At 43.8% G+C, this 21,853-nt stretch overlaps 1 protein-coding gene across 5 annotated transcripts in view; it reads right to left on the reverse strand.

The window, feature by feature from the left end:
• The window catches only part of LOC132782172 (protein sidekick-1), a 986,469-nt gene that overhangs the window by 330,305 nt on the left and 634,311 nt on the right, over positions 1-21,853 (reverse strand). For all 5 annotated transcript variants that reach the window (XM_067473286.1, XM_067473289.1, XM_067473288.1 and 2 more), the window contains exon 20: positions 3,244-3,342. In XM_067473286.1, coding sequence (XP_067329387.1) covers positions 3,244-3,342 — 99 coding nt within the window. The remainder of the gene's footprint in view (positions 1-3,243; positions 3,343-21,853) is intronic.

Below are 21,853 nucleotides of genomic sequence, written 5' to 3' on the forward strand. Positions count from 1 at the left end.
TTTATTTATTTCCAACATTTCCACCCCGTCTTTCTCAACCCCCGAAGGGGGACTCAGGGCGGCTTATAATGACAACAATTAGATGCCGACAACACGCTTGCCCCATCCATTTTCAACATCTACACAAATGACCAGCCACTGCCAGAAGGGACAGAGAGGCAAAAGCTGCACATCGCAAGTGCTGAACCTGACTCAGCACATAGAAGATGGCTTTGAAAGCCAGCAGATCACAGGAGTTGTCTTTATAGACCTGTCAGCAGCCTATGATACTGTGAACCACCGCCTCCTCCTGAGAAAAATTTATAATATCACAAAGGACTACTACCTCACCCGCCTCATAGGAAACCTGCTACAAAACAGGAGCTTTTTTGTTGAGGTCCAGGGCCAGAGAAGCAGATGGCGGAAACAGAAGAACGGCCTGCCTCAGGGGAGCGTGCTCGCTCCATCAATGTTCAACATTTACACAAATGACCAGCCACTGCCAGAAGGGACAGAGAGTTTCATCTATGCTGATGATCATGCCATTACTGCTCAAGCAGGGAGTTTTGAGATGGTTGAACAGAAGCTCTCCGAAGCTCTAGGTGCTCTTACTGCCTATTACAGGGAAAACCAGCTGATCCCTAATCCATCTAAAACACAGACATGTGCCTTTCATCTCAAGAACAGACAAGCATCCCGAGCTCTGAGGATCACCTGGGAAGGAATCCCACTGGAGCATTGCAGCGCACCCAAATACCTGGGAGTCACTCTGGACTGTGCTCTGACCTACAAGAAGCACTGCCTGAACATCAAGCAAAAAGTGGGTGCTAGAAACAATATCATACGAAAGCTGACTGACACAACCTGGGGATCACAACCAGATACAATGAAGACATCCGCCCTTGCGCTGTGGTACTCTGCTGCTGAGTATGCATGCCCAGTGTGGAACACATCTCACCACGCTAAAACAGTGGATGTGGCTCTTAATGAGACATGCCGCATTATCACGGGGTGTCTGCGCCCTACACCACTGGAGAAGTTGCACTGCTTAGCCGGTATTGCACCACCTGACATCCGCCGGGAAGTAGCAGCCAATAGTGAAAGGACCAAGGCAGAGACATCTCCAGCTCATCCCTTGTTTGGGCATCAGCCAGCACGCCAATGACTTAAATCAAGAAATAGTTTTCTTAGATCTACAGAGACACTCGCTGAAACACCTCAGCAAGCAAGAGTCCAAAAGTGGCAGGCTCAAACCCAGAACCTCAATCAATGGCTGATACCCAATGAGAGATTCCCCCCTGGGCACACAGAAAACTGGGCGACTTGGAAGGTGCTGAACAGACTGAGCTCTGGCCCCCCGAGATGCAGAGCCAATCTTTAAAAATGGGGCTACAAAGTGGAATCCACAACATGCGAGTGTGGAGAAGAGCAAACCACTGACCACCTGCTGCAATGCACCCTGAGCCCTGCCACATGCACAAGGGAGGACCTTCTTGCAGCAACACCGGAAGCACTCCAAGTGGCCAGATGCTGGTCAAAGGACATTTAATCAACTACCAAGCTTGCAAACTCTGTGTCTTTTGTATGTTTGTTTGTTTGTTCTGTCAAAAATGTAATACAACTGTTCGGTTGCCTGACACAATAAAGAAATAACATATAAAATACAATATAACAACATTATGCATGAGATAAATCATTGAATTAAAATACATTAAAACATTATTATTATTTGTCATATTGCCAAATCCAGATTTGATATAGTGATCGACGACTCAGTCTGAAGTCTATGTCAAAGTTCAAACATTGTGAACACTGCCAAGGTTACAGTCCAAATGCTTGATCCCAAAACCATGTTTTCTGTCTCTTTCTAAGAGAGAGGAGGGATGAAGCCGACCCAATTTTACTAGGGAGAGCATTCTTCAGGTGGGGGACCACCACCAAGAAGGCCCTGTCTCTCGTTCCCACCAAATGCATTTGCAAAGACGGCAGGGCCAAGTGCAGGGCCTCCCCGGATGATCTTAAATTCTGAGGTGGGATGTAGAGGGAGATACATTTGGATAGGTAAGCTGGTCCAGAACCGTATAGGGCTTTATAGGCCAAGACCAGCACTTTGAATTGTGCTCGGAAGTGGACCAGCAGCTAGTGGAATTGACATAACAGAGGGGGGAAATATGCCAGAGATATATGCATAATATAGCAGTTTCAGTCCAATACCCAAACTGACATCACCTTTTAACAAATGACTAGCTATTTTCGAAGGCTTTCACGGCCGGAATCACTGAGTTGTTGTAGGTTTTTTCGGGCTATATGGCCATGGTCTAGAGGCATTCTCTCCTGACGTTTTGCCTGCATCTATGGCAAACATCCTCAGAGGTAGTGAGGTCTGTTGGAACTAGGAAATGTCAGACTACACAGAGAAGCCATTGAAATCCACAAGCATGTGGACAATTTCAACAGAAAGGAGGAAACAATGAAAATCAACAAAATCTGACTATCAATATTAAAAAAAAACAACAGAGAGGAAACAAACAAGGACATCTAATCACCTCTCAATGAAAGTTTGCTCTAGGCACTGTCAGGCCATTATATGCTAATCAAGGTGGTCAGTTGAAACATTCACACCTAGCTCCAGCAGACAAGAGTCCTTTGTCTCACCCTGGTCATTCCACCGATATATAAATCCTTTTTCCTAGTTCCAACAGACCTCACTACCTCTGAGGATGCTTACCATAGATGCAGGCGAAACGTCAGGAGAGAATGCCTCTAGACCATGGCCATATAGCCCAAAAAAACCTACAACAACCCAAATCACTAGCTGTTCATTATTACACTAGTGAAGAAACACAAGAACATAGAGTCTTTCCCATACAGTTATTTCTCCCCAATTTGGGTTAAGATTAAGACTAACATTAAGATATGCATTTTAGCAAGTCAAATTGCCTGTATTGTCAATTTAGGACCTGAATTTCTTCATAGTCATCCAGTCTGAGAGGGGCAGTAAGGGAAAAAAGGAGTTTGTTGGATGAAGGGAAAGAAGTAGAGGTGATGATGGGCTCCATAACCCCTCTAACGTATCTTTGTTGACTTTTGAGTCTCACAAAAGTAGTCACAGCAACAAGCTTGAAGTCAGAGGATCCTGATAAAAGCTGGCCCTATTGATCACGGCTATGCAATGTGTCTCCTACACCTCAACCTTTCCTTTTCTCACATCCCGCGCTCCATTTTTCACAACACATTTTATAATGGCTGCTTGCCGATACTTGCCTGTAATGATGCCATTTTTCTCTACAGGTTCTTGCCAGCTGACCTTGAGCGATGTGTCCAAAATCTCTGTGAAGCTCAGATGTCCCACCACTCCTGGCTCTGGCAATCAGAAAGGGAAATCTGTTAACAGGAGGGGCCCCATTTACTTTGGATTCAATTCAGCTTGGCATTGTTTGGTCTGAAGAAATAAAACAGCCAGCCAGGACCAGCGCTGCAAGACTGATCAAGGCGTTAAAGACCATTCTAGCTATCATCCGAAGGAATTATTTCCACCCTATCGTCTTCTCAGCTGCTCCCAGAACTCCTGCAATCCGATAGATGTCCCATCATTAGAAATAAATCCCACTGAGTTCTATAGAATTTAATTCATAGTCTATAAGGCTACAGACTTTATTAAACCCCTCCTTTATGGGGTGGTGGTGGTGGAAGCTTTCTTTCCTCTCAATGTAATATAACTAGAATAGGAAGTGAGACTGCATCCCCAAAAGCAAGTGCTGCTATATTTTCCTTGAGCCCGTATCTTATTCCCTCCCATCTGAACCAGGCTGGCTCTATGCAAGGCCAGTGTCACATATATCTTGGACGGGTCTTGTCACTTTGATGGTTATAGAGACATAAAACCATGGAATCATACAGTTGGAAGAGACCTCAGGCGCCATCCAGTCCAACCCCATTCTGCCATTCAGAAAAAGCACAATCAACCCATTCCCCACAGCCTCTGTTCAAAAGCCTCCAAAGAAGGCATCTCCACCACACCCTGAGAAGATGATGAACAACTCTTCTTTCAGTAAGGAAGTTCTTCCTAATGTTCAGATGGATAGAGTCATAGAACCATGGAATCCTAGAGTTGGAAGAGACCTCAGGGGCAATCCATGCAGAAAAAGCACAATCAACACATTCCCCACAGCCACTGATCAAAAGCCTACAAAGAAGGCATCTCCACCACACTCTGAGGTGGTGATGAGCAACTCAGTAAGGAAGTTCTTCCTAATGTTCAGATGGATAGAGTCACAGAATCATAGAGTTGGAAGAGACCTCAGGGGCGATACATGCAAAAAAGCACAATCAACGCATTCCCCACAGCTTCTGTTCAAAAGCCTCCAAAGAAAGCATCTCCACCACACCCTGAGAAGATGATGAACAACTCTCCTTTCAGTAAGGAAGTTCTTCCTAATGTTCAGATGGATAGAGTCACAGAACCATGGAATCCTAGAGTTGGAAGAGACCTCAGGGGCAATCCATGCAGAAAAAGCACAATCAACGCATTCCCCACAGCCTCTGATCAAAAGCCTACAAAGGAGGCATCTCCACCACATTCTGAGGTGGTGGAGATAAACAAGTCTTCTTACAGTAAGGAAGTTCTTCCTAATGTTCAGATGGATAGAGTCACAGAACCATGGAATCCTAGGGTTGGAAGAGACCTCAGGGGCAATCCATGCAGAAAAAGCACAATCAACGCATTCCCCACAGCCACTGATTAAAAGCCTACAAAGAAGGCATCTCCACCACACTCTGAGGTGATGAACAACTCTTCTTTCAGTAAGGAAGTTCTTCCTAATGTTCAAATGGATAGAGTCATAGAACCATGGAATTCTAGAGTTGGAAGAGACCTCAGGGGCCAGCCATGCAGAAAAAGCACAAAGCATTCCCCACCACTTCTGTTCGAAAGAAGGCATCTCCACCACACTCCAAGGTGGTGATAAACAACTCTTCTTACAGTAAGGAATGTGCCGTCCGCCCAGACGATATAGAAAATAAAACTGTGACGTGCTTCTCTCTATGCCTGAGTGAACCGCAAGTGTCTATCTTGAGAAGCTTGAGATACTCAGCAACTGAGACTATTACTGGTTTTAAACATCAAAAAAGGATATTTATTTATTCAAAGCCCTTGAAGACTTGGCACAGTTCATCACAGTTGCAAACAAACAGTGAATAGATAAAACTACAAAATATTCTTTCCTTTCTTTAGTTACAGAGGTAACTCTTTCTCCAGATGGCAGATAAGATCCTGGAATCTTTACACCCTAACCTTAAGCTGTTGTGGTTTAGAAAAAAAAGCAGGTTTTTCCCTATCTATAACTTAAGGTTAGTTCTGGAGACAAAGTAGTGAAGACTCTCTCTCTATAACTATATAACTCAATCTTCTCAATTAAGTTTATCTAACTATAATATCTCAATACATCTCAATACACAATATACTATCTATATTAATTCAATATAGCTTAATACTTATCTATAATGTATAATATACTATCTATAGCTTAATATAGCTTACTCAATTTAGTTTTTGCAATGGTTTTCCCAGAGCTAACTGCTTAGTCGTCAGCACGTCTGAAGTCTTTCCTCAAACTGGAAAAGGCAGGGGAGAATCTAAAATGGAGATCTTTCCCTGGGAGAAAAGGCGGTCCCTAAACTCAAAGAGCTGCTCTCTAAGCCAATAGTTGCAAAGAGGCCTGCAGACTCTGATACTATTAACCTTTAGGACTCTTGCAAAGCTGCAGCAGCCCTGGGAGAAAATGCAAGAGGAAAACAACCTCAAGCAACTATAAAGTAAGGCAAATCAGGCTCCTGGGAGACAGAACAAGGAAATTCTTCCTAATGATCAGATGGAATCTTCTTTCCTGTCATTAGAACTCATTGCTCAGAGTCCTAGTCTCCAGGGCTGCAGAAAACAAGCCTGCTCCCTCCTCAGCAAAATCTACGCGGTCCATAGGAAAATGCATTCCCAAGTAGTTATTTTGACATAGCAGTGGCATTGTAATTGCTTTCAGTAGATGCATGCAACTTGGTAAAACCTCTGAAGAAATAGCTTAAGTGGAACAGTTCTTAGTACAACATTCCCTGGAGGGTAATGAAAGTGTGTCAAATAGACTGATGGCCAAAATGTGCTTTGTTCAATTCTGATCTTTGAGGAAGGCAACTCAGTCAGATTTGTGATCCTCCCTGCCCTGTTCTTCTCCCCTTCACAGGCACTTTGAGCAAAGGAAGCTTTGTGCTCACTTTATACTCCCTGCACTTCTGTTACCTGAATCCCTGCTGGGCTGGGCTGCCCTCCTGCTCTCTTGACCCAGGTGGCCATTTTTATTCTGCTTCTTCCTCATTCTGTCCAGTCGCCAATTCCCCTCCAGCTATGAAGAAGAAAGACTGCCAACCCTTCTAACCAATTTGCATTTCTGCACCTGGAATGTATGGAAGGTTGCTTGAACTCAATTCTCCTGCAGAAATTCGTGTATTGAGCCAAGTGATCTCTTGCTTTTTTGGAAATATGCAGGATATATACAGAATACTGGCTAAAGAGCTCAAATTCCATGTTTCCCTATTTTTTAGTTCAGAAAGGCTGTGGAGTCCTTCTTGAAGCAAAAGTTTCTTGTGGAACCCCAAGAAATGTGTATATATGTATGTGTATGCGTGTATGTATCTGTGTGTGTGTGTGTGTGTGTGTGTGTGTGTGTAGCAGATGGATGGAAAGTATTTGTGTGAACTAATTCACACAGTGCAAAAAAATTATATTTAAAATAAAGAACAATTTTAACCAACATAAACTTAAGAGTATTTCAATGGACGATCCCCAGGGGCCATCCAGTCCAACCCTCTTCTGCCATGCAGTAAATCAAAGCACCTCCAACAGATGGCCAGCTTTTAAAATAACAACAACAACAACAACAACAACAACAACCTTAGAGGAGGTGGAGCGCCCACGGAATCCCTGAGCACCAATGGCTCCCAGAGCCCCAATGGCTCCCCGGAGCACAGTTTGTGAACCGCTGATCTAGTTTAAGCCAGCTTAATATTTGAACAAAGATCTTGATTTTTGCAGTTGCTACCTGAAAGGTAGAAATCATACACCAGGAGAAGGGGGGACCAGGAGAAATTTTCCTTCTCTACCCTTCTTCTGGAGCATCTTTTCTACGTGCTAGGAGAGCTCCGGAGAAGGAGAAATGGCAGCAAGTTAGGTTATTTGTTGAGTTGTAAGGCTGGAGGGTTGGGAGGGAGTTACAGCCCTCTGAATTTTCTGGGACTTTTGAGAGGGTTGTGTGAATGGCCCCCTCGATAGTCCCAGAAATTCTGAGGGGACTGTTGGGGTTCAGCCTGTGTATGAACTTGAACCTGACTCTGATTGTATTTCCTGATGTTCATGTATTTCCTGATGCCCATGTGAATTCTGAGGCCGGTTTAGATGAAGATGAGTTGAGTAGTGAAAATCCTACAGCCTTGCAAAGCGAAAGTCAAGATTCCCATGAGAACATACATTCCGAGCAAAGCGGAGACGGTTCACTCCTTTTTCCTCCCAGATTTAGCTCTCCAGAGAATCAGGCACCTGGCCTGCCTAATGATAGGCGGGGGCAGATTTGGCAGAATCGGGGAGAAGCCCAATGTTTACGCAGGTCAGCTAGATTGAGGGAAATCCAAACAAAATCTTCAGGTGTGTCTTGCAATAGATTTCTTGGCTTTAAATATGACTGCTCTGAATACAGCTTCAGACTAGGCATCGTTCCAGATTCATGTGCCAGCGTTTGCAGGTCTCCGGATCCAAGTAGCCTTGTTCCACGGAGGTTTTTCTAGTTGCCCTAAGTACGGTTAGTGATTTGCTAACAGGTTCCAGGATTCAGCTGTCTAGCTGTGGGTTTAATGATCTTGTTGCTGATTTGTACTGTGGCTTTTTACCTTTGCATTTTTTCCTCTATTTCATATTCATCTTTCATCAAATAAAAAGGATTGTTTTTCTGAAGCCAAGCGTGGTGGATTGTTGTCTGAGGGTCCAGTTTCCTGCTCTGGGTTGCAACAGGGACAGTCTAGACACAGCCCATAGTGGGTTGGACATGGGTCTTTCAGGAAGTCCTGGATCTTTCCAGTACCAAATTACTTCAAGACAAAACAGGGTTTTCCTGCTTTGTCCTGAAAGAATTCATTTTTACCTGAGGTGTCATTTGGATGCCCCAGCAAAAATCCAGGAAGGCACGCATTTTCCACCTTGTGTGGATGCGCCCACAGTTAAGATGGTATTACACAGATTTTACAGCAGAGTGAGCACTATGCGTCCTTTCAGATTATTTTAGACTGTTAACTCCCATCAACCCCACCCAACACAGAAAATGGTGAGACACGCTGTGAGCTGCAATTCAACAACATCTGGAAAAATTACTCATTGCCCACTACTTCGCTAAAGACTCCTGGTCAAGTGTGTGTGGAGCACTAAACTACTGAGAGTTTCATTGTGCTGTGTAGCACTAGAAAGCACTATTTACAGGGACATGTTTGCTCAGACTCTTCTTTGGCAGCTAAGACCTGCTTTTGTATTCCAAAGTCTAATGGGAGACTAAATAAGGAAGAGCATGGGACTCTCAAGGCCATTGATCATGGTATTGCTCATGATAAATACTCTGCAGTAGGGACCTGGGGCACCATGTTGTGATATAATTGCAGTTAAAAATCCAAAATGAACATTGGAATATGTTGACAAATATATATCCTTTGGAATTTGTCTAAATAAAACAGTGGGAGATCAGCCGTGCAATAAAAGTTGGGATAGAGACAGAGTAAGATGAAGACTATAATGTGCAATAAAAACTTATAATTTGACTTTGGGAAAGAGTACTGTACTCTCTGTTCTACTGCGCAGCAAGCAATCAAAATGGTGAGATATATAAAAAGAAGCATTTGAAATGTGGATTTATGAGAGGATATTAAGGATTTCTTGCACCAAGAGGGTGACCAATGGAAAAGTATTAAAGATAATGAAGAAAATGGAAAGACATAGAAAGCTAGAATATTTTAGACATATAATAAGAAACAAAAAAATACAGGCTGTTACAGCTGATTGTTCAGTGTAAAGTAAATGGGAAAAGAAGTATAGGAAAGAGATGATGATAAAAAACTTTGGAGAATAATTTGGATGTGATACTTTGTCACTGTTATGAGCTCCTATATCAAAAGACAGAATAGATATGGGCATGCCCAACCTCCAGAAAGACAGGAAACAGAAGGAAATAGATATTGTTGCTCCATTCCTCTCTTGACAGCCAATTCTAAAAGATGGGACAGGGGCATTATTGCTCGATTCCTGCTCACGGAGACTGTGAGGTCCAAAATGTCCCAATTTTAGATCTACACGAAATTCAATCTCTACATGAAACTTTGAAAGAAGGTCATCAATTACCTTGGGGTAAAATGCCATATGCATATAGCCTGCCATGGTTTTTAAAGGGAAATTGCATTGAAAAGGATCAAAGTAGAGATTCTTCTTCTGATGTGGTCCTGAAGAAAATCCTAAAACTAATAGGGAACACTTCATTTGGAAAGCTCAATTTCAGAAGAGGGCTTTTCCTTAGAACTATAGCAGAAGAGGAGAGTGTTGTGCCTCAAATCCTATTAAAACTCATTTTTAAAGAGCAGAAAAATCCAGCCACATCACCTTTTGTAGGAGCGCCATGCAAATATAGAAGAGACCTAGTGCAATGCACTGCAATACTGGATCAGGGCTCCAGGAAATCAGGGTTCAAATCCCTGCTCACTGAGTGACACTCCCTTGGCCTAAGATAAATGTAAGTACAAGAAATCTTGTCAAAGAAAATGGTTGTCTTATGCCAGAAGAAGCCACATCACAACAAAAATGTGGAGGATAGACAGGCAAGAATAAGCTCTTCAGCTGCCTAAGCTTAGAGATGTGGCTCGATTTTCACTCCCAAATGTCAAATAATCCCTCCACTCTATTGTTGCTGCCCAATATCTGAAGACAGGAAGAAGGGGGCTGCTTTGGCATATATGCCACAAGGATAAACAAGGGCCAGGAAGGTTCTCCAAAGCATCCGCTGATGTGCTGTTCTGTCTAGTAAGGCAATGGTAAGAAATCCTCTTGGTAGTAGGCCCAGGATGGAACCCTGCAGCACTCCACTTGTCACTTCTTTCCAGGATGAAGAGGAAGTATTGGTGAGCACTCTCTGGGTTCGTCCACTTAACCAATTACAGATCCACTTCACCGTAGTTTTGCCTAGCCCACATTGGACTAGTTTCCTTGCCAGAAGGTCATGGGGGACCTTGTCGAAGGCCTTACTGAAATCCAGGTATGCTACATCCACGGCATTCCCCGCATCTGATCTATCAAAAAAAGAGGTCAATTAGTCTGGCATGACTTGTTTTTGATAAATCCATGTTGACTATTAGCAATGACTGCATTTGTTTCTAAGCGTTTGCAGACCACTTCCTTAACAATATTTTCCAGAATCTTGCCTGGTATCGACGTGAGGCTGACCGGACATTGGTCGTTGTTTGGGTCATCCTTTTTTCCCTTCTTGAAGATTGGGACCACATTGGCCCTCCTCCAATCTGCTGGAACTTCTCCCATTCTCCAAGAATTCTCAAAGATGGTTGCCAATGATTCCGAAATGACTTCCGCTAGTTCCTTCAGTACTCTTGGGTGTCGTTGATCTGGCCCTGAAAGGGGACTTGAACTCATTTAGAGCGGCCAGGTATTCCTGGATGACTTTTTTCCCCAATTTGGGGTTGGATGTCCTCTAATCCCTCATCCATTCCATCTTGCTGAGGTTGAAGATGACCTTCTTTTTGTGAGAAGACCGAGGCAAAGAAGGCATTAAGTAGTTCTGCCTTTTCCCTATCCCCTGTCAGCATTGCCCCATCTTCTCCTCGAAGAGGCCCTATCGCCTCCTTGTTTTTCCTTTTTCCACTTCTTGTGCATGTCCCTTTTGTGTTTTAACACAAAATCCAGGTCTTATTGAGGAATATAAGAAAGGACCCCAGAAAGGATAGCTTCTTAAGTCCGATGTCTTTAATTCAGGTTTCATTGAAGAAAATAAGGAAAAGGGATCCCAGAAAGGGTGGTTTCTTAAACTTGATGCCCTAAAAATGATGGAAAGGGGAGACTCGTTAAGTTCCCAATTGCCTCCAATGGGTTGGATCTTCCCGTAACAAAAACAGATCTTTCAGTTGCTGGATTGAAAAACTATTTTTTTTTTGTATTGTCGAAGGCCTTCATGGCCGGAATCACTGGGTTGTTGTAGGTTTTTCCGGGCTATATGGCCATGTTCCGGAGGCAATTTTTCTCCTGACGTTTCGCCTGCATCTATGGCAAGCATCCTCAGAGGTAGTGAGGTCTATTGGAAGTAGGAAAAATGGGTTTATATATCTGTGGAATGACCAGGGTGGGACAAAGGACTTTTGTCTGCTGGGGCTACCTGTGAATGTTTCAGCTGATCACCTTGATTAGCATTCAATGGCTTGGGAGTGCCTGGGGGGAAAATTTTGTTGAGCGTGATTTTATGTGCCTGTTTGTTTCCCCTCTTTTGTTTTGCTGTTGTGATTTTTGAGTTTTTTAATACTGGTAGCCAGATTTTGTTCATTTTCATGGTTTCTTCCTTTTTGTTGCAATTGTCCACATGCTTGTGGATGTCAATGGCTTCTCTGTGTAGTCTGACATGGTGGTTGTGAGAGTGGTCCAGCATTTCTGTGTTCTCAAATAATATGCTGTGTCCAGGTTGGTTCATCAGGTGCTCTGCTATGGCTGATTTCTCTGGTTGGAGTAGTTTGCAGTGCCTTTCATGTTCCTTGATGCGTGTCTGGGCGCTGCGTTTGGCGGTCCCTATGTGGACTTCTCCACAGCTGCATGGTACACGGTTTTTTTTTCCTGACAGAATTTGGGAGGCTCCCAAAAAATGGATCTAGGGATCCACTGAAATCCAGATACCGAAAACAGAACAGGGTTTAACCAAACTGCACGCCCCTACTTTGCAGTAGGGGAGATGGGCTGTTTACTTCTCTTCTTGCTCTACTGCCTGGATTGCGAGGGGAGCTACACAGGACTTGGAAATTGGTGTCGTGATATTACACACCCACTTAATTTCTGTACCTACACCTTGTACTTTATTAGAGCATTTCTCAGCAAAATAAAGAAAATCACACATGACCCTATCTTTTTCAAAAGTAATTATTCAATAGTTTTGATACACCCAGAACACAGATGCTATTCTTACTTCCTGGTGTTCTGCACTGAAAGACTGATATCTCTTGCAGCGACCAGGCAGGAGCTGATTGTTCTTCTCTTCTTCAAAGGAGAGAGCTTATTCTTTCCTTCTTCAAATTTCCAGCAAAGATAGCTGGGTGTCTCCTGCCGGGATTGGGAAGCCGAGCCTCGCCTTTTTTTTATTGCTCGAGAGGCTGACTGTGAGCAACAAAGCCTCTCCGATCCAAAGTGGATGGGATGATGAGCTCAGAGGGTTTTCAGCACCACAGTCTCCCTCACAGGAAGCAGCAGATACCTGGCACAGGCTGCCGGCTGGAATGGAAGTGCTTTGCCAAGCCAGAGTCTCGTGGTGAGAAGAATTTTGTGTATTCATGTGTGTGTAAGAGGAAAAGAATGAGAGAGAGAGAAAATAATAGGAAGGATGCATTTAGACTTACTTACTTACCTACTTAGGCAATCCCTCATTGTTATTATTATTATTATTATTATTATTATTTACAGCTTTTATATTCCGCCCATGCTGGTCGCTTCTGGTCGCTACAGAGACACTCGCCGGAACACCTCAGCAAGCGAGAGTCCAAAAGTGGCAGGCTCAAACCCAGAACCTCAACCAATGGCTGATATCAAATGAGAGACTCCCCGCTGGGCAAACAGAGGACTGGGAGACTTGGAAGGCGCTGAACAGACTGCGCTCTGGCACCACGAGATGCAGAGCCAACCTCAAGAAATGGGGCTACAAAGTGGAATCCACGACATGTGAGTGTGGAGAGGAGCAAACCACTGACCACCTGCTGCAATGCAACCTGAGCCCTGCCACATGCACCATGGAGGACCTTCTTGCAGCAACACCAGAGGCACTCCAAGTGGCCAGATACTGGTCAAAGGACATTTAATCAACTACCAAACTCACAATTTTTGTATTTTGTCTGTTTTGTTTTTTTTGTTTTTTTGCTTTGTTCTGTTAGAAATGTAATATAATCGACTGGTTGCACTGACACGATAAATAAATAAATAAAATATTCCGCCTTTCTCACCCCGCAGGGGACTCAGGGCGGATTACAGTGTACACATGTATGGCAAACATTCAATGCCAATTTTTGACATACAAACATATACAGACATACACAGCAGATATTTAACTTTTTCTGGCTGCCAGGGGAGCTTTCACTTTCATTGTCCATTTGCGACGCTGATGAAGCATTTCCGCATTCCCCGCATGCTTCCCCACTGGAATGCTTTTGCTGGAGTCTTCTTTATGGCCTCATAAATCAGTTAATTTAGCCTCCCCACACTTTAAGGTGGTACCTAATTTTCCTACTTGACAGATGCAACTGTCTTTCAGGTTGCAAAGGTCGACAACAGGCTACACAATTGGTTGGAAACCCATTCCAACCCAGGCTGACTTCGAACTCATGACCTTTTGGTCAGAGTGATCTTAATGCAGCTGACACTCAGCCAGCTGCGCCACAATCCCGGGGTGGATTTTATGTATTTTTCCTAGGCGCAGTCGAAGTGTTGAAGTGGGAAATGTAAACACTGAAACTAAATGGATGTATAATCCGGGGGCAATCAGCATAGGGAATCAAAGGGGGAGGGTCTCTGCAGAGAAAACTAATTCAGAGGCCATCTAAATATACAAAATATTAAAGTAACACTGTAATAGATTCTAACCTTTGCCGACTAGAGTCAGTAGGCTGGATCTCCATCTTGGTGGGGAAGCTTAGAATAGCGGACATCTTAGTATAGGCAAGGAGGCAAGGGGAAGAGTCAGCCAACTGGGTGAGAGTGAAAAAGGCTGTCACTTCTGACAGGGGAAAGAGAAGGGTTCAGAGAGAACAGAGAGAGGGATTCTAAGAAAGACAGGGAAAGATTCCAACAGAGCAGGGAGTAGGATTTCAACAGAGAAGAAGTATTATAGGAAGGGAGAAGAAAGCTTTTGAGTGAGTTGATCTGATAGGGAATAAAGAAAGGGACAAGGGCTTCAGTAAAACTGGATTAGGATGGTCAGTGAGAAGACTTGTCGGCTTGTATTAAGGAAAGAATACAAGTAGGCTTATTGCCCTATAGTGGAGAGTAAACTAGAGGAAGTCTGGTTACTCTGTAAGACAGCCAAGGTGACTGATCTTAGAAACACACTGTTTCAGTGGGTTGAATAGTGAGAAGTAGGTAACTCATCTCAAATAAAAGCTACTCCTTCTGTAGAAACCTTATGTCTAGTAAGCCTGAGCCTCAGTAACAAAAATACGCATGTGTACCTCTCATTTTATGAATTGTCATCTTCTTAAAGTTCAATAAACCTCTTATTAGTTCATCGTTAACTGGTCTCTGCCTCGGTCTGTTCTACTTAGTGAAACCAAGTCAGCCTGAACATCCTTATAGTCCAGTCAGCAAGCAAAGGAACCTTAAAAGAAGAAGCCTAGGCACATATTACCTCAAATACATTCACACCTTGTTTCCTCAAACAATAAAATTGAGGTGGTGGCGGCAAAAATGTACCAGTATCATCGGTCTCTCACATCATTAGTCATTCCCTCACTCAAATTCCTGTCACACAGGTGTGATAAGAGACCCGTCGTCATCTCTCTCGTTTTGCTTTACAGACACATATCATTTCCAACAACATATCAATTTTGATGGCCGAAAGCGAGGAGGAGCTGAGGAGCCTTCTAATCAAGGTGAAAGAAGAAAGCGCAAAAGCTGGGTTGCAGCTAAACATCAAAAAAACCAAGATTATGGCAACAAGAATGATTGACAACTGGAAAATAGAGGGAGAAAATGTGGAGGCCATGACAGACTTTGTATTTCTAGGCGCAAAGATGACTGCAGATGCAGACTGTGGCCAGGAAATCAAGAGACGCTTCCTTCTTGGGAGGAGAGCAATGTCCAGTCTCGATAAAATAGTAAAGAGTAGAGACATCAGACTGGCAACAAAGATCCATTGCCTAGTCCAAGCCATGGTATTCCCTGTAGTCACCTACGGATGTGAGAGCTGGACCTTAGGGAAGGCTGAGCGAAAGAAGAGAGATGCTTTTGAGCTGTGGTGCTGGAGGAAAGTGCTGAGAGTGCCTTGGACTGCGAGAAGATCCAACCAGTCCATCCTCCAGGAAAGAAAGCCCGACTGCTCACTGGATACTAGAGACAAAGTTGAAGTCCTTTGGCCACATCATGAGGAGACAGCAAAGGCTAGAGAAGACAATTCTGCTGGGGAAAGTGGAAGGCAAAAGGAAGAGGGGCCGACCAAGGGCAAGATGGATGGATGGCATCCTTGAAGTGACTGGACTGACCTTGAAGGAGCTGGGGGTGGTGACGGCTGACAGGGAGCTCTGGCGTGGGCTTGTCCATGAGGTCACGAAGAGTCGGAGACGACTGAACGAATGAACAACAATCAATTTGATCAGCTTTATGCTACACTTTGTGGGAGCTGTGCCATGATCCTTCTATAGCTTTCATTAGATTCCACGGCGTTTGTGGATTTTCCTCTAGGAAGACTGATAGCTGGCAACAGGCATAGCTTTCTGACCACTCCTTCCCCTCTCTAACCATTCAACTGAGGGATGTGTGCATTTTGAAGATACGTGGCTTCCTTGATTGTACCTGCTCAAAACAGCTGGGACTGAAATACTTAACCCAGGTCTCAGAAATTAAATCAGGAAGCTGCACATTTCTGTTCCCAATACATCTCTCTTCAAAACGGGTTTTTAAGTGTTCCCTTCTCAGCAATTTAATAATCTTATTTAAAAAATAAACAAGAAAAAATGCATGCATAGCATGTCCAATTTGTAATATCGCACACTCCAATTTTTCTCCCCGTCATTTTCCCGGGCCTAATTTATCAAAGCCTATGGAGAGGGAAAACATTTTTCTTTGGTGTGCAGCGCAAGGGCTCTCCACTTCAATTCCCCACTTCCCATTTGAAATCCACCCCTGCTGCTCTGGTACGAAAAACAGACAATGCAGCCGAGATGAGCAGCTTCTTGATGTGGTGATTTCCTGTCCCCATGACTCAGGAGTAACCATCTGTTAGTCAGCCCGGCTGCAAAGACCAGCCTTCTCTTCGACTACTACTCCAGTATTAAAGGAGTCTGATTCCACAAATTGGTTGTGGGAGAGGCTTGGTGGAAAAGGGCTGGGTGGGACCTCTTTGCTCAGAGGAGTGATTCTCTGCCCTGGGTGTTTCGCAGACTATGGTCTAACCCGCTGAATTTCTGCAAAGCTGCTTAATTTTAAATGTGTTTACTTAAAACCAGGATGGCAAAGCAGAACGGTTGCTTGGATTATTTGCTTCAGAAGTAATCTGATTTTGTAAGGCTTCAGAAATGCCATTGACACACATTAAACCAGCACAATTGATCTGGTATTTGTTAAGTACACACATCTACCATGGCCCAAGGCTGCTTGTTCTCTGCTTACAACAGCTGCTGCTACTGCGTCCTTCTTCCTTTTTTCCCCTTTTTGGCCAGCTGTCAAGAGATTACTCTCATTTCTTTCCCCACAAGCCACTATGGCATGTAAAGAATAGCAGGGGTAGTCCTTGGAATTGCTAGGTAAGAGGGTTGATAGTGATGGGAAGGAGTGTGCTTACAATCTAAGAGAGCTAAAGCAAGACAGAATTGATGTTACTAGATAAGAGGGGCAAAATCCGAGCTGTTGCCAAGGTGGATTGGCCAAGGTTAGTCTAAATGCATCCTTGCTATTCTCTTTCTCTCTTTTCATAGAATCATGAAATCAAAGAGTTGGAAGAGACCTCATGGGCCATCCAGTCCAACTTCCTGCCAAGAAGCAGGAATATTGCATTCAAATCACCTCTGACAAATGGCCATCCAGTCTCTGTTTAAAACCTTCCAAAGAAGGAGCCTCCACCACACTCCGGGGCAGAGAGTTCCACTGCTGAACGGTTCTCACAATCAGGAAGTTCTTCCTCATGTTCAGATGGTATCTCCTCTCTTGTAGTTTGAAGCCATTGTTCCACGTCCTAGTCTCCAGGGAAGCAGAAAACAAGCTTGCTCCCTCCTCCCTATGACTTCCTCTCACACATTTATACATGGCTATCATATCTCCTCTCAGCCTTCTCTTCTTCAGGCTAAACATGCCCAGCTCCTTAAGCCTCTCCTTATAGGGCTTGTTCTCCATACCCCTGATCATTTTAGTCGCCCTCCTCTGGACACATTCCAGCTTGTCAATATCTCTCTTGAACTGTGGTGCCCAGAATTGGACACAATATTCCAGGTGTGGTCTAACCAAAGCAGAATGGATCATGGGGAGCATGACTTCCCTGGACCTAGACACTATGCTCCTATTAATGCAGGCCAAAATCCCATTGGTTTTTTTTTTGCCACCACATCACATTGTTGGCTCATGTTTAACTTGTTGCCCACGAGGACTCCAAGATATTTTTCACATGTTCTGCTCTTAAGCCAGGCATTGTCCCCCATTCTGTATCTCTGCATTTCATTTTTCCTGCCAAAGTGGAGTATCTTGCATTTGTCCCTGTTGAACTTCATTTTGTTAGTTTTGGCCCATCTCTCTAATCTGTCAAGATCGTTTTGAATCCTGCTCCTGTCCTCTGGAGTATTGGCTCTCCCTCCCAATTTGGTGTCGTCTGCAAACTTGATGATCCTGCCTTCTAGCCTTTCATCTAAGTCATTAATAAAGATCCTGAGCAGGACCGTGCCCAGGACGGAACCCTTCTTTCCAGGACGAAGAGGAAGCATTGGGGTGAATCACCCTCTAGTTTCGTCCATTTAACCAATTACTGATACACCCCACCGTAGTTTTGCCTAGCCCACATTGGACTAGTTTCCTTGCCAGAAGGTCATGGGGGACCTTGTCGAAGGCCTTACTGAAATCCAGGTACGCTCCATCCACGGCATTCCCCGCATCTACCCAGCTTGTAACTCTTACCGAAAAAAGAGATCAGATTAGTCTGGCATGACTTGTTTTTGATACATGGCTATCCAACCTCCGTTTAAAAGCCTTCAAAGAAGAAGCCTCCACTATACTCGGAGGCAGAGAGTTCCACTGCTTAACAGCTCTCCCAGTTAGGAAATTCTTCCTAATGTTCAGGTGGGATCTCCTTTTCTGTAGGTTCAGGATCTTTGGTTTCATTTGATAGATAGTCTTTCCTCAGATGTGTATCACAACTGTTCCAACCTAAATCCACTCTGCCATTATGTTCGTAGTGCTGTAGCTAATACATCACTTGAAATCACACCAAATACTCTGATGATGAGCTTCTTTTAACTGATGCGCCTGTACACTGGTGCGGCACATGGAGCTTGGCAGAGGCTACCAGAGCTTTCATTTCCCTCACCTAGCTTTCAAGAATCCAGAATTACCTCCACATTGTGATGAGTAATATTTTATGGAGGAAAGGTGTGATATAACCATATCAAATAAAGGTGATTGATTTCAGCTGGATAGGCTGAGAAACCAGTACCCCAAGGAAAACACAAAATTGACAATAGATGCAACCTTTTCACATTCTGGCACTTGTTCTGAAAAGTTTGGGCAGATGGGTTTGAAGCACCCCACGCTGACAACCAGGTATCTTGTGTTGGCAATTCTCCAAAAGGACAGCCTGCATATTTCAAAAGCCTTCATGGGCTTCCTTTGGGTTTTGTTTTGGTTTCTTTATTGCTGCATTCATAGCATTTCCCTCCTTCGTAGTCTCACAACTTGCCAATGGACAAGTCCTGCGAGGGTGACACATAGCCAACTCAACCAGACATATATCTTGTTTTATATGTTTGTTTTAGAAAGACTGGGAGATACAAAATGTTGGCAGGGAAAGCGGTGCTGCCTGCCTGTCAACCGAAAGAAGATTTGTAATCTTAGTGGCATAATTCACCGTTCTTGCATACACACTCCTGTGAAGATTGTAATTCATTCATTCATTCATTTCCAGAGTGAGGTAGTTATCCTCCTCTTTAGGTTTCAGAGAGACTCGCTGACTCGCTTACTGGGAGAGGCTTACTTGTGCTGCACAATAACAGTAGGAGGAACAAAACAGCAGCTTTGTATACTAAAAACAGAGTGTGACATCAAATATAATAGATTAGAAGTTCTGTGTGGGCCAAAGGACAGTGTGTTTGACTTTGCTCCAGGTGAGACTTCCTAGAAGACAATTCCATAGTACTATTGTGGTGTTAAAAAATCCACATTTTCCTGTCCAGTTTGGATAAGAGAAGCTTTGTTGCTGACACTCAGGACCTTATCAGATGCAGTCTCCTCTGTGTCTTCTCCTTGCTTCTCCATGTTGCCACAAAGCCCATCACATGATGTAGGACGTCTGGTGGGACTCCATAGGGTTTTGTTTCAGCAGCATGGAGAAATGGAGTGGCTTTCAAGGAGTATAGTGCCTAAATCCAGGAAAGTCATGCTACCCATGCTCTAGTCTGCCTTGGTTAGACCACACCGGGAATATTGTGTCCAATTCTGGGCACCACAATTGACAAGCTGGAATGTGTCCAGAGGAGGCTGACTAAAATGATCAAGGGTCTGGAGAACAAGCCACATGAGGAGTGGCTTAAAGAGCTGGGCATGTTTAGCCTGAAGAAGAGAAGGCTGAGAGGAGACATGATAGCCATGTATAAATATGTGAAGCAAAGTCATAGGGAGGAGGGAGCAATTTATTTATTTATTTATTTATTTGGGGTTCTTTTACCCCGCCCTTCTCACCCCGAAGGGGACCCAGGGCGGCTTACACAGTAAAGGCATGATTAGATGCCAGCATCACAACAATCATCACAACTTACAGTAAAATTCACAGTTACTAACAGCTTCATGCATTATTCCAGTAAAAAATCAATAAAATCAATACAAACCTAAATTCCTCCCTTACATTGTCAGTGTTTGCTGTCTCATAAATCCGCTTTTAATACCATTTCGTCAATCCTGCTGGTCTTTAATTGCCTGGTTGCCCAGAGGCCTGGTCCCATAACCAAGTCTTCACCCTCCTCCTGAAGGAGAGGAGGGATGGTGATGCTCTGATTTCCCCGGGGAGTGAGTTCCACAGGTGAGGGGCCACCACTGAGAAAGCCCTGCTCCTCGTCCCCACCAGCCTCACTTGTGAGAGTGGTGGGGTCGAGAGCAGGGCCTCCCCAGATGATCTCAAGCTCTGAGGTGGGACGTAGCGGGAGATACATTCGGACAGATACACTGGACCGGAACCGTACAGGGTTTTATAGGTCAAGACCAGCACCTTGAATTGTGCTCGGAACTGAACCGGCAGCCAGTGGAGCTGGCATAGCAGGGGGGTGGTATGCTCCCTGTATGTCGCCCCAGTGAGCAATCTGGCTGCCGCTCGCTGGACTAGTAGAAGAAGCAAGCTTGTTTTCTGCTTCCCTGGACTGGATGGCCCATGAGCTTTCTTCCAACTCTATGATTCTATCTGTCGGGGGTGCTTTGAATGTGATTGTCCTGCTTCTTGGCAGGTGGTTGGACTGGATGGCCCATGAGGTCTCTTCCAATACTATGATTCTATGACTGGACTCTATTTCAGCAGGAGACCTAGACTTGCTGAGCTTAAGCAAAGCAATGTCACCACCGATGGTAATCTTGCACTGACTTTCAAAGGGTCTGGTGTAAGAAATGTGGCAAATACATCCCCTTTTAAACAAAAAATGTTAAATTTACTAATGATTATTTACATGGTTACTGTAAATATGTATGCCTTGAATGAATTACAGTCCATAAGGTTAACATCATAATATCTGAATGGAGGATGAGGATTTCAGAAGAAATAGAAAACCTATATTCAGAAACCATGGACAATCATGTCTTCTGAGTGTGTGTTAAACACATGTTTCCATATACAGATATTCCCTTGTCAAATTATGGCATCTCACTCGGAAGGCATATAGCGAACAAACACAAAACTCCTGTTTGTTTCATCGTGCAAAGTAACTTAGATTTAACAATTAATTAGCCAATTAATGGAAATAATGCAGTAATTTAATAACAGTTGAGTCTTTAGAAGCAATTCAAGGAATGCAACCACTTACTGTGGTTCAATTAGACAAACAACATAATTTCCCCAAGGGAGGACTGGAAATTATTTATAACTATGCACTGAATACCCTTCCAACAGAGAGTAACTCCTACGGAAAAGGCACATTTTAGTCTGCTGTGGTTCTCTGCTTGGTTAATCGATTTCATGAATGGTTTCAGCCTAATTAGGAAGGCCATTTGGGGTTACATAAACTTTGTTCATTGCAGGTCAAGTATCTGGTAAAAACATAAAACAGCTTGGGAGAAGGGCAAGGGGATGGTTAATGGGAGAGAAAAACTTCTATGAGGAAAGATGGATGGATTTGGAAACACATTCTTCTTACACCTAAAAAGCTCTTACATGGAGCAGCAAAATCCTATATTCTGTTGCTCCAGAAGTTAGAATCAAATCTTATTTTTGGTTGAACATTAAGAGAAATTCAATGATGGGTCAATTATGAAGGAGTAAGGTTATTTTATTTATCGTGTCAGGCAACCAAACAGTTGTATTACATTTTTGACAGAACAAACAAACAAACATACAGAAGACACAGAGTTTGCAAGCTTAGTAGTCCTTTGACAAGTATCTGGCCACTTAGAGTGCCTCTGGTGTTGCTGCAAGAAGGTCCTCCATTGTGCATGTAGCAG

The sequence above is a fragment of the Anolis sagrei genome, chromosome X (genome assembly GCF_037176765.1).
Source record: "Anolis sagrei isolate rAnoSag1 chromosome X, rAnoSag1.mat, whole genome shotgun sequence".
NCBI lineage: Eukaryota > Metazoa > Chordata > Lepidosauria > Squamata > Dactyloidae > Anolis > Anolis sagrei.